At 39.8% G+C, this 12720-nt stretch overlaps 1 protein-coding gene across 1 annotated transcript in view; it reads right to left on the bottom strand.

The window, feature by feature from the left end:
- Positions 1 to 12720, bottom strand: part of LOC107671548 (voltage-dependent R-type calcium channel subunit alpha-1E-like) — a 71578-nt gene continuing 58858 nt past the window's right edge. Inside the window, exons 38-46 of the mRNA XM_016464464.1 lie at positions 8598 to 8694; positions 8319 to 8424; positions 7400 to 7507; positions 4185 to 4285; positions 3964 to 4010; positions 3598 to 3703; positions 3271 to 3361; positions 2721 to 2866; positions 1 to 885 (exon numbers count right to left, since the gene is read on the bottom strand). Of these exons, the coding sequence (XP_016319950.1) occupies positions 334 to 885; positions 2721 to 2866; positions 3271 to 3361; positions 3598 to 3703; positions 3964 to 4010; positions 4185 to 4285; positions 7400 to 7507; positions 8319 to 8424; positions 8598 to 8694 (1354 nt within the window). The 3' untranslated portion in view covers positions 1 to 333. The remainder of the gene's footprint in view (positions 886 to 2720; positions 2867 to 3270; positions 3362 to 3597; positions 3704 to 3963; positions 4011 to 4184; positions 4286 to 7399; positions 7508 to 8318; positions 8425 to 8597; positions 8695 to 12720) is intronic.

The raw sequence follows: 12720 nt of genomic DNA on the forward strand, positions 1-12720 counted from the left end.
ATGTCCTAATTGAACTATGGCCTAATCCTGGTTTAGTCTAATCTCTGTCTGTGAAGCCAGGCCTTTAAACCATCAACTCACTATCCCCATCTGGAAATAAAGCACTTAATACCTGAATCGGGCCTCAAATGTATGGGTTGCTTTCCAAACTCACTATCTGATGAGAAATGAAGAGAATATAAATATGAAGTCTTTCTGTTGCACATTTCATTGAACACGTTTAATTTGTATATCTATAAAACACCTCTTGGATATTGTGAAGATCAGCATCCACCTCAGTGTCCTCCTTGAAATCTACCTGTGTCCTGTTATGTCTCTGTTCTACTGACTGATCTAGTATTTGTCATCTTCTGCATCGCTGAGAGCTTCACCGCCAGCGAGAGATACGCTCTGTGTCAATCTCTTCCGGAAGTGTCCGTTGGGCACCTGCCAGCCTATCCGTGACCTTGTGCGCATCGAGGCGCTGACCGTGTTCGCGCGGCCTAGGCTGGTGGCCACCGCTGCCTCAAAGGTAAGAGTTTCCATAGAATCAGGGCTGTGCTCTTCATCTTGTAGGGCGAGGAAGGACTCGGAAGGATAGCGGCGTGCGGATGAACCCAGATATTCACCCACTTCAAATTGGGTAGTTTCCTGCTGTCTCGCTTCCTGGTCTTCAGCACCGTCATCCCATAAAGCAGTACTACAGCACCCTATCATCTGCTGGACGGTTGTGTCGTCATCGTTATCATCATCATCATCAACGTGTGATGAAGGTTGCGTGTGGCACACTAAGGGTGAGTAGGAGATGTGAGGGTGTGAGCAGGTGGAGGTCTGGGACAGGCGACGCTTGCCGCTCGGGGTGCTGGACTCGGAGGTGGAGGGAACGGGGCTTTCGGAGCTGTTTCCCTGCGGAGAAATCAGATTTAAATCAAATTAATCAAATTAAGGTCATTTAAAGTTAAAGGGTCCGTCTTCTGCCATTTTGGAGAGTACCATGATGCATGCGCGTGCTTTGCGTCCAAGCGGCAACCTCCTGCTCTCTCTCGTGAAGCCAACACGGAAGTGACTTAAACTGTAATTCATCAAGGATTGCCGCTGCTGTCACCACCGTCGAGCTAGGTGGGCGTGGCTTCAGCAACCTGCTCCCGCCTCTTTGCCCATTTTCGATCATCCGGGAGTGACGCGCTGCCAATATGGCGATGGCTGGCTCCGCCCACTTTGAGCTTCAAAAACGCTCTTCAGAAAACTACGGGTGACGTCACGGACACTACGTCCATGTTTTAAAAACAGTCTATGTTTGCGTTGTGGCACTCTCAAAAATGGCGGATGACTGTAACTCGGGTGAGAAGAATTGTTGAATAAAGTCGCCATTTTTGTTTTCTGTACGCACAAAAAGTATTCTTGTAGCTTCGCAAAATTGAAGTTGAGCCACTGATGTCACATGGACTGTTTTACCGATGTCCTTCCTATGTTTCTGGACCTGGGAACATTTCAGTTGCGTTGCTGTCTATGCAGGGTCAGAGAGCTCTCCGACTTCATTCAAAATATCTTAATTTGTGTTCCGATGGTTTGGAATGACATGAGAGTGAGTAATTAATGACAGAATTTTTATTTTGGGGTGAACTAACCCTTTAAGATACAGTAGGAGCTTAGGCTGATGATACAATACTTTTTGAGCAATGTTGCTTTCAACGGGCAACCTGTGAGATACAGGGCCCACGACTGATCTAAAGTATCCAGATTGAATATTAGAAATTGGTTACCCATTCTCAATAGGAAAGTGCCCAAGCAACATTGCTAAAAAAAAAGTTGCCCGGCAAAATTATTCAAAAAGTTGCCCCGTGTATGATCAGTCTTATAGTATCTTAAAGGGATAGTTCACCCAAAAAAGAAAATTACCCCATAATTTACTCACTCTCAACCATCCTATGTGTTTATGACTTTCTTCATTCAGACAAATACAATCAGAGTTATATTTAAAAATGGCATGGCTCTTCCAAGCTTTATAATGGCAGTGAATGGCTGTTGAGAATTTTAAGTCCAATAAAGTGCATCCATCCATCATAAAAAGTGCTCCACACAGCTCCGGGGGCTGAATAAAGGCCTCTTGAAGTGAATCAGTGTGTTTTTGTAAAAAAAATATGCATACTTAAAATGTTATAAACCGTAATCTCTAGTCTCCGCTAACTGTCGTACGCACGTTCACGAAAGAGTGGCATCCCAGCGGATTTTATGATGGATGGATGCATTTTTTTTCTATTGGACTATTGAATATCACCACCCATGCACTGCCATTATAAAGCTTGGAAGAGCCAAGAGAGGTTGTATTCATCTGAAAGAAGAAAGTCGTATACACCTAGGATAGCTTGAGAGTAAGAAAATCATGGTGTAATTTCCATTTTTGGGTGAACTATCCCTTTAAGCTGGTAGCTGGTTTCTAGATGGTCTAAGCAAGTCATCTGCTGATTGATCAGTTCCAAAAAACAGCTTGACCCAGTCTTGCTCTGGATCTGAGTCTCACTGCTTAGTGTCTCAATTTGGATCTGGATTTTGTCTTAAGGTCCCTGACGAAACCTAAACATAGAACAGTTCTTTCTTCTTTAATTTCTAACTGTCCAGCAGGGGGCAGCATTTGTAGCATAATGTTCAGTTAAACATCCTTTAGTTTTTTTTTTCTCAAAAAGCTGCGAGAGATCATGTCAAAAAACCTTTACAAATAGATATTTGAGCTGTTTGTTTACCTGTCTGGTGACCCCATGCATGCTCTCCTCACTGGGAGAGCGGGAACGAGATTTTGAGTTGGAGTTATCCGGGGAAAGTAAGAACCGCTGTTCTTTTGGTCGCCCTCGCACCTTTTCCATGTACTGTGTCTGGTCTGAGTGGGACACTGTAAATTGTGAAATAGATACAGTAGGTTAACTAAAGCACTCGAGTTATAAACAAGGGATTTCATATCTTAAACTGCATGTGTTCTCATGGGGATTCTCATAAAAGCATATGACTACAGAACTGTTCAAGCCAAAGCAGAGCAAAGGGTAAGTTCTTGTGCTATATGTGTATTGTATGTGCGAGAGAAAGGTTAAATTGTTCAAACCATATTTTCCAATTTAGTAACATGCTGTAACTTTTAGAACTTCCTCCTAGTCCTAGAGTGTTTGACGTATGAGCATGCATTTGATCAGCTCTTGTCTCTTGCAGGGTGACTCAGTGGACAAGCGCTGGCTGGTGTATTTGTGTATTCTGGAGTTGTGCGGTGTCTTTTCACTTTACGAGGGAAATGCAGTAACCCACCTGCAGCTTTGTAGCTCTTGTGTCTGGTTCTGAATGCATGTTCAGGTGGGCGATCTTCCCCCCACATGCCATTCAACCCTGATTCATCAACCTGCACATCAGCATCACATTAGATACACTCAGCGCAACATCTAGTCAGTCTATAACTCATCCTTCTATAGTTTACTTTTTACTATTTGTAATAATATCTATTCCAAGAAAATTATTTGTTTTCACTATTTTAATTGTTAACCTCCTGATAACATATTGTGTTGTTTAACCCAGAAACCAGGTGAGAAGAATTTATTTTTCCCTGTCAACTATTTCAATAGGAAGAAGACTAGGTACCTGAGAGGCATCGTAGTCTTCACTGCTGTCTGTACGGTGGGTCATGGGCTGCAATAACAGCTCCTGTGGTGATATGGGGCTTAAAGCCACAAACCCTCCACTGGTCCTACAACACAGAACCACACCTTTAATGCATACACAATACTGTGAGTGAAACCTTAAACACCTATAATGTAAGTCACTATGCAGTGTACATAACAGTATAGTTTATGCTATAGTTTTTATGCTATTAAGCAGCAATGATAGAGGAAAGATTTGTATTGTGCCATATACTCACATATTAAGCATGCATTGGAATATATATTAAGACAGTTCAGTTATGTGTTATTTTAAACATGACCCTTCTTTGAAGACATTGGAACTTACAAGGCTGATCCAGCGCTGTGAGATATCAGGGGCAGGGTGGGACTTTTCTGTACAAAAGGGAGAAAAAATACTGTGAAATTATAAAAAAGGACAAAGCTTTATGTATTTTAAGTATATACAAAACATATAACATGTAAATATGTCTGGAGATAAATTAATCCTAAAAAAAAGCATGAAATAATGAGTACAAATTTGTCTAAATGTGAAAAAAGTCAGCCTACCTGTGCCTCAATCTGTTGCCTCAACTTCTTGGCTTTGCTCTGCTTAAAGTAATCCATGATCATCATAGAAGCATAGATCTTTCCAACGGTCATGTCCGTGTCTGGAGATACATATATTCACAGTCATTATGAAAGTACAACAGATTCATTTACATCAACCAAACCAAACTTTTAACATCGGCCAGTTTAATGCTCATAACACTGTTAAAATGGAAAGGTGTCGTGTAATACCTACGGAGCCCCTAAAGGAATAAGGTGCATTTCCACAAGAAACTTTGCATTTGCTTGCAAAACATTTGATGGAAATACTATGAAGCGGGAACAAAAACTGTGAACTTTCGTGAGCGAATGCAAAGTTTCTCCAGAGAACGCAATATTTTGAAAAAAATAATGTTTCCCATGAATGCAATACTTTTGAGCATTTGAAAAATAATTGCTTCCTATCTCATATTTTTTTCCATCACTATGTCCCCTCAGGGGCTCTGTAAATTCCTATACACTCACTGGCCATTTTATTAGGTACACCTGTTCAGCTGCTCGCTAACGCAAATATCTAATGAGCCAATTCCATGGCAGCAACATGTAGTCATGTTAACATCACCAAAGCCTATCTGCTGAAGTTCAAACCGAGCACCAGAATAGAGAAGAAAGGTGATCTAAGGCTGCGTTTACACTTGTCATTAACATGCGATCACATAGATCGGATCATCAGTCAATCAGGACACAGCGCGTTTACACTTGTCTTTTCAATGTGTATATAGACAACATCCGGATACAGGTCGCATGTTAATGCCAAGTGTAAACACAGCCTAAGTGACTTTGATTGTGACATGGTTGCTGGTGCCAGATGGGCTGGCCTGAGTATTTCAGAAACTGCTGATCTACTGGTATTTTCACATCTCTAGGGTTTAAAGAGAATGGTCTGAAAAAGAGAAAATAAACAGTGAGCTGCAGTTCTGTGGGCGAACATGCCTTGTTGAAGTCAGAGGAGAATGGCCAGACTGGTTCAAGCTGATAGAAAGGCAACAGTAACTTGTTACAACTGAGCTATGCAGAAGCATCTCCGAATGCACAACACCTCAAACCTCGAAGCAGATGGGCTACAGCAGCAGAAGACCACACTGGGTGCCACTCCTATCAGCTAAGAACCGGAAGCTGAGGCTACAATTCACACGGGCTCTCCAAAACTGGACAGCAGAAGACTAAAAAAGTTGCCTGGTCAATTTTTGCTGCAACATTCAGATGGGAGAGTCAGAATTTGGCAAAACAACTTGAAAGCATGGATCCATCCTACCTTGGATCAATGGTTCAGGCTGATGATGATAGTGGTGTAATGGTGTGGGGGATAATTGCTTGGCAAACTTGGGTCCCTTAGTACCAATTGAGCAGCGTTTAAACACCACAGTCTACTTGGGTATTGTTGCTGACCATGTCCATCCTTTTATGACCATAGTGTATGATCATGTGATGGATACTTCCAGCAGCATAACAGGCCATGTCACAAAGCTCAAATGACCTCCACAGTCACCAGATCTCAATCCAATAGAGCACCTATGGATCACGTCATGGATGTGTAGCCAACGAATCTGCAGCAACTTTGTGATGCTATCATGTTAATATGGACCAAAATCTCAGAGGAATTTTTCCAAGGCAGCTCTAAAAGCAAACGGGAATCCAACCTGGGAAAGTGGCCGGTGAGTGTATATGGAAGTATATGTCCACAATAAATTTGATAACAGGTTGTCAACAAGGTGGTTCTGGGCACAAATGTAGATAGGCATCATTTGTTAAACAATTTGAAAAACTAAACAGAATGCTGTCACATCAGAAGGCACATTAATCATAGCAGCTGGCAACCAAGGCAAGTCAAGAGTCAGACTACAAGGAATCAAAAACTGGAGATAGGTTCAACTAAAAAATTTTATTTTGTCAGAGCAAAAACCTTGTGGGCAGCCCTCCAACATTTAGCACAGTTGCGCATCAGGCAACCTAAGTTAAATCATGGTTAAAGGGCCTTTGCCTGTTCTGTTCTCCTCTCTGTCCTCCCTGTTGTTTCCTGTCTCATCTACACTGTCATGTCTAATAAAGACATAAAAGGCCAACAATATAACAAAACATAGTTTTGTGCAAAAAGACTCTTCAAACAAAAACTCTAAGGTATGCCAAGATCAGGGGTGTCCAAACCCGGTCCTGGAGGGCCACTGTCCTGCAGAGATTAGCTCCAACTTGCCTCAACAAACCTTCCTGGAAGTTTCCAGTTTGCCCAGTAAGACCTTGATTTAACTGGTTTATGTGTGCTTTATTGGGGTTGCACCTAAACTTTGCAGGACACTGGCCCTCCAGGAACAGGACTGGACACCCCTGTCCAAGAAGGTTAAGACCCAATCTGGAAAGTACCAGGTAAAGCCTCATGATCAAGTATATAACTCAGGATACATCAGATCCTCAATTTTACCCTGCGTGACCAAAGTTTGATCTGTCTCGCTTCTCAATAAGTGGCCAACTCTATGGCCCCTTCTACCATACTTTACAGTCTTACGTAGTGCCTTTTCACGTCCTAGTACTCTTTCAAGAATGAAGACCGGGTCTGTTGCTCTGATATCTTCATGAACGTTTGGATGCATATCTGATTCTATTCATGCTGCAGGAATTATGTTATGCCTATAGCCTTACATCCATTTCGAAGCTACTTGACTTCATCATAAAAAAAAAAAAAAAAAAAACTCTCTCTCTTTATTTATTCCTTCTCTTTCTAGCTTGTACTTATTTGAACAATGTCTAAGAACTTGGTATTACAACCACTTCCTGTGTCTGTTTGCCTCTTAAGAAGAATCGCTTTATGTATCCCCCAATTGTAAGTCGCTTTGGATAAAAGCGTCTGCTAAATGACTAAATGTAAATGTAAATGTACATCCTCTCCTCTTGAAACGCTGAAATCGGTTAGCTTGCACACTCTTACTGAAGATTGTGCAGCTACTGATCCTAGCTTCTATAAAGAGTATTGATGATCTGCAGGCTCATTTGTTTAAGAGACCCTGTTTGGAGTATACTCCCGAGTCCTCTGAAGTTATACTGCATCTCTCGAAAGGGTACAGGACAGCCTGAAGTGCTGTCTATGTCTTTTAGGTTGTAGGTAGAGGCTACTCCTTGACTCAAGTACTGCAGCAGTACAACTGAGGGCCCTATTACTATTTTCCATTGCAACTGAGTCTCACCTTTGTTGATGGGTACCAGCAGATCCAGAGTCTTTTGGGACAGGTGTGGCCAGGTGACACTTATCTCCTTCTGCAATTCGATGTCCAACTGTAGCCGGTCTTCGCCCCCTGATAGGACACACATAGTGTCAAATAAAAGATGAGTACAGTAGAAAAATGTTTACAAACTGAAGAACATGCATACTTTGCATCCTCATAAAATATAAAGGTAAGAGTCTTTCTGTCACTTATATAGTGCTGGGATTTCTGAGCATTTTGGGATTTCTCCCCATTTATTCCTCTTCACCAAGCTGTCATGTGCAAGACTGTTCAGCCTCTTCTCCTGTCAGCCTAGTTTTATTTTTCTTTATGTCCTGCCCTGTTCACTCAGATACTGACTTTAGCCTGCCCTTCTAGACTCTGTTTGCCTGTCGGCCTGCTTTCATGGCTCTGAACCTGGACTGTTTCCTGGATTATCCATCTCTTTTATTCTCCATGGACTAACTTGCTGATTTGCCCACTGACAATCTCTGTCTGGCCCCAAACTGTGTTTTCACCAAGCTCTATTACAGTTTTTGACCTTTCTTTTGCCTCGCAGCTGTTTAATCTTCAATAATTTGCACTCCAAGTAAATTACCTTCATTTGACTCTACCTTTCACTGATTGGGACAACCATTGGAATTTACTAAATAATTCCAATATGGTAATGATGTGGACCCTTGTTGCAGAGGTGTCGCCAGAAAATAATTTGTGTCCCAATGTGTACACTAAGCCAGGGTCCTTTCCCGTTCCCGAATTTATGTACACAATATGCTTATGCACAACATAGGGAGCTTATTGAGACACACCCATACAGGTGTAGAACAGTATGAGTGTGTAAATTACGCTATAATTGTCATTATACTACTATTGTTTTAAAGTACAGATTTACAATTCTGACCTCTAGCGATTTTTATCTCCAGAGCAGTGCGGATCAGAGACAGCAGTGTGGAGGTGAAGTGAACCGTCATGTCCTCATCGACTGGCATATTCATCAGCACCAGTCTCTGCCAATAGCAGCACAGCATGGTTGCAAAAATGAATGATCTAAAATGCTCTTTTTAACAGTTATTAGTACTAACACTGTTTAAGTATTTTTTTTTTCCTCTGTATTTCAGTAGCATACAACAAATACCACTATTAAACAATGAAATGCATTTGCAAGATACAATTGTTCTACCTTGTATGCAATTTTGGCAGGACACTTCTTTCCCAATCCAAGAGGTGGAGACATGTGGGTTAGCATCTCGTACATGGCAGTGTAGTGAATACGGCCACTGGAGGGGAAAAGCAATTGTATTAAATTCTTTGGGATTCTCATATGAACAATGGAGAATAGCATTTATTCTTCTCTATTTTTGCATACCACACTTCTAAAGAAATGCTATCAAAATATTGCACATTCTTTCGCTGTACAGAACATTGTTTCCTATGAACTTCTGAATGTAAACACAACAAAATACAGTAAATCCAACACAAGTTACAAAACGGTGATTATTAATTTCTCCAGAATGAAAGTGACTGTTTGTATGAATAAGTCATTGAGTCAATAATTCAACAGATTTGCTCAAAAACACTAATTTGCTCAGGAACAAAACACCACAACTGTGTGTTGCCAACTGTTCTCCAGGAGAGGTACTTTCCTGCAGATCTGTTTCAAACTGCACCGACACACTTGCCTGTAATTTTCAAGTAATCCTGAGTTAATTCAGGTGTGCTTGTTTAAAGTTGGAGTTAAACTCTGCTGGATAGTAGCTCTCCAGAGGCTTCCATTTGAAAAGAAAAAAGAAAGAAACGTTTTACATTTTTTGCGATTGTACATGGCAGTGAGGGAAAGCACCTTTCATTTGCCTGCTGCGACAAATGCAATACAGTTAGATAAAGCAATGTGTGTGGATGGGAATTGGATAAAAAAGGTGTAATGTTTGGGAAGAGGGACTGCATAGAGACTGAATCCACGTAGACTTCTACCTGTGGGCTTTTGTAAACAGGAGTGGGACAAGAAAGTTGCAGTACAAAGTACAAAGTATATCATTGTTTTTTGCTAAAAACATCCATCCCATACAAACCTCTAGTTGGCTACTTGATTTCAAGTTTTTGTTGTTTCAAGCTTTGTTGTTTGGGCCACTGGGCTATGAGAAAAGCTATGTTTTGCACTACATGCTGATCTCCAGCTTTCTAAATTTGGCTTTTTCCTTGGTACTCTTGATGCCAAAAACCTCTTCAGTTCCTTCTCCTGAAAAGAAACACCTGATGCTACATATGAAGTTTAATGAGTGCATGGAAACTAATATGATAATTATGAAAGTGAAATATGAGGGGTATGTTTACAAAAACAGTCATGTTTGAATACACAAAAAAAATGAATAGCATTTTTTTAAAACAAAAAAAAGTAAATCATTTTTCTACCCTATGACTGCATTAAAGCCTTTAAGAAAAAATCCTCCACAGAACCCAAGCCACTCTTGACAACAAACCCTATTCAGAGCACTTACTCTGCAAACTCTGTTTTTATTCATTATACACCTGTATCTTTACAAGAGGAGACAACAAATCTCTCCAGGCCTATAGTCAGTTCTGCACTCTCTTCTATTAACACCTTTCTTAATGTTTATTTTATCTGAAATGTAACAGCATTAAACAAATACGATCTAAATTAACATCTTTGGTGGTCCTAAACAACCAATGCTGCAGTCACGCTATATCGTAATTACTGTAATTCACAGCCTTGGACTCGGACCCAGAACTATATCGCACTATAAATGCCTAAACATAGCGCCGAATGAATCTGAGGTGGTCAGGTGGTACAAGTCGTAGCTCTCAGAAAACGAATGAATACAAAAATGAATTGAAAATAAATAAATGAAAATTAAATTACGGTTCAAAGTACTTTAACTTTATCCTTGTTAACAGATAAAACAGTAGGTACTGAGGCCTTCTAAACATGCATTAATTAATTCCTTCATCTTACTCTTAGAAGAAAATTATATATTTTTTCATAGTTTCTTGACCTTACTGAGTTTAAACTAGCTTTGGCATGGAAATATATTACTTTTATTACCTTCAGTTGATCTTTGGTAGTAAGCATAGAGAAACTGAAACCATCTGAATTCTAGTAACCTACAACAAAGTTCAAGTCTCTTAATTAACTTTTTTTTAATTTAGTAGACAACTTTAACTGGGCTGCAACGACTAATCACTAAACAGTCAACATTTTCATTACTGATTTGTTAAGTTTTAGCAATGTGTACACATAACTTTTGTTGATGGCACTTAAGAGTAGCAAAAACACATTTTTATAACTTTGTTTTATGACTTATAGGTCAAGTGATTTGTTAAATTTCAAATAATTTTTAAATAAAAGAAAGAATGTGTGTAAACATGCATGCAGGTCAACCAGACAGCACAATAGAAATAGAGGAAGGGAGCTATAAAAAATTAATTTAGTAAAAAAAAAAAAAAAATAATAATAATAACACAATTTGAACATCAAATTTAGATTTCAAATTGTTTACTTAATTGAAAGTCAATTTTTTTTCCAAGAGCAATAATGGTAACAGGACTATAAATAGTTCTGTTAAAAAAAAAAAAAAAAATACAGTAACGCATTATTGTATTTAAAGGATATGTGTCCACTAATCTATAATAAAAAACTGGAGTGCTGATGATATCAAAACCCAAGTGTTCCCACACATGCTAGGAAATCATCTGATTTTACTGAGTAAATATTACACGTTTATTTAGACTAGGAATTTTCAGTATCTTCAGTCTTCAGTAGCGAATATCAGATATATATAATAATAAGTAAAGATTCTCAATACAGATTTATACATGCATGTTGCTATATAGTATTAGTATGGTTTGTGGTTTAGAGTGGTCTTTGTATCATTTGGGGTGTTCACATTTACACAGTATATCAAACTGAGAACGCATGGAGTGCTCAAATGAACTAAGAGTGAAGAGTGTTGTATTTGTTGTATATTTAGTTAGTTAGTTCCTGCTTTGTAGTTTAGATTTTTATTAGCAATCCAGTCATACCGACATCAGTGGCATGTTCCTCCTAGTCTAGTTCTATGGTTCTATTTATATTTTATCTTCTTGTTTTCTTTTTATTTATTCAAACGACTCTCTAGCACTAGCGTTCTATTCTTTTTCAATTCTACTTGTTTCCTTTTTATGTATTAAAGAAAAAAGAAAACCTTGCTATATTTACTGCGTTTGGCTAACCGAGACTTGTCACAGCACTTACATACAGTTGCTCTTTTGTTGGTTCGATTGCTTTTATTGTCCTCATCTGTAAGTCGCTTTGGATAAAAGAGTCTGCTAATTGACTAAATGTAAAAGTAGTCTAAATTCATAGATTTATAGTTTTAATCGCCCTCAGTTTGCATTTGGAAAAACACTTAAGGCCAAATAAAATCTAGTATTTTTTTTTTGTGTGTGAAATGAAACAAATACATTTTCAACAGAATAATTGATTATTAAAAAAAAAAATAATAATAATTAGTTGCATCCCTAAAATGAATGCACGTTGTTTGATACATTCTAACACCACACAGAAGGATGTTAGGGTAGGCACGTACAAACCCACCTTTCTTTGAACAATCGAGACCCTGTCTTCCTTTTCATCTGACATGATATCATCCTCAGCCATATCACCCTGCAGCCCAAGACTGGTTGCCCACTGAAGCTAAGCAGGGTTGAGCCTGGTCAGTACCTGGATGGGAGACCTCCTGGGAAAACTAGGTTGCTGTTGGAAGAGGTGTTAGTGAGGCCAGCAGGGGGTGCTCACCCTGTGGTCTGCGTGGGTCCTAACGCCCCAGTATAGTGACGGGGACACTATACTGTCAAAAAGCACCGTCTTTCGGATGAGACGTTAAACCGAGGTCCTGACTCTATGTGGTCATTAAAAATGCCATGGCACTTCTGGTAAAGAGTAGGGGTGTAACCCCGGTGTCCTGGCCAAATTGCCCCCCTGGCCTTTGTCAGTCATGGCTTCCTAATAATCCCCAACCACTTGATTGGCTCTATGACTCTCTCTCCTCTCCACCTGTAGCTGGTGTGTGGTGAGCGCACTGGCGCCGCTGTCCTGTGGCTGTATAATAAATAAAGCGCTATATAAATGCATCATTCATTCATCCTTCCCTTGAAAGCCTGTAAACAGAAGGATGTGGCCTTCAGCTTTACTTACAAGGGACACCTATTGGCTCATAGTCATCCACTGACTTCTAAACACTACGCTAAATTCCATCTCAACTCCAGCCCTGGAGAATGCAACGATAACTTCAAGATCGGCTTCCATT

This window comes from Sinocyclocheilus anshuiensis, unplaced genomic scaffold (assembly GCF_001515605.1).
Source record: "Sinocyclocheilus anshuiensis isolate Anshui unplaced genomic scaffold, SAMN03320099.WGS_v1.1 scaffold3077, whole genome shotgun sequence".
NCBI classification, from domain to species: Eukaryota; Metazoa; Chordata; class Actinopteri; order Cypriniformes; family Cyprinidae; genus Sinocyclocheilus; species Sinocyclocheilus anshuiensis.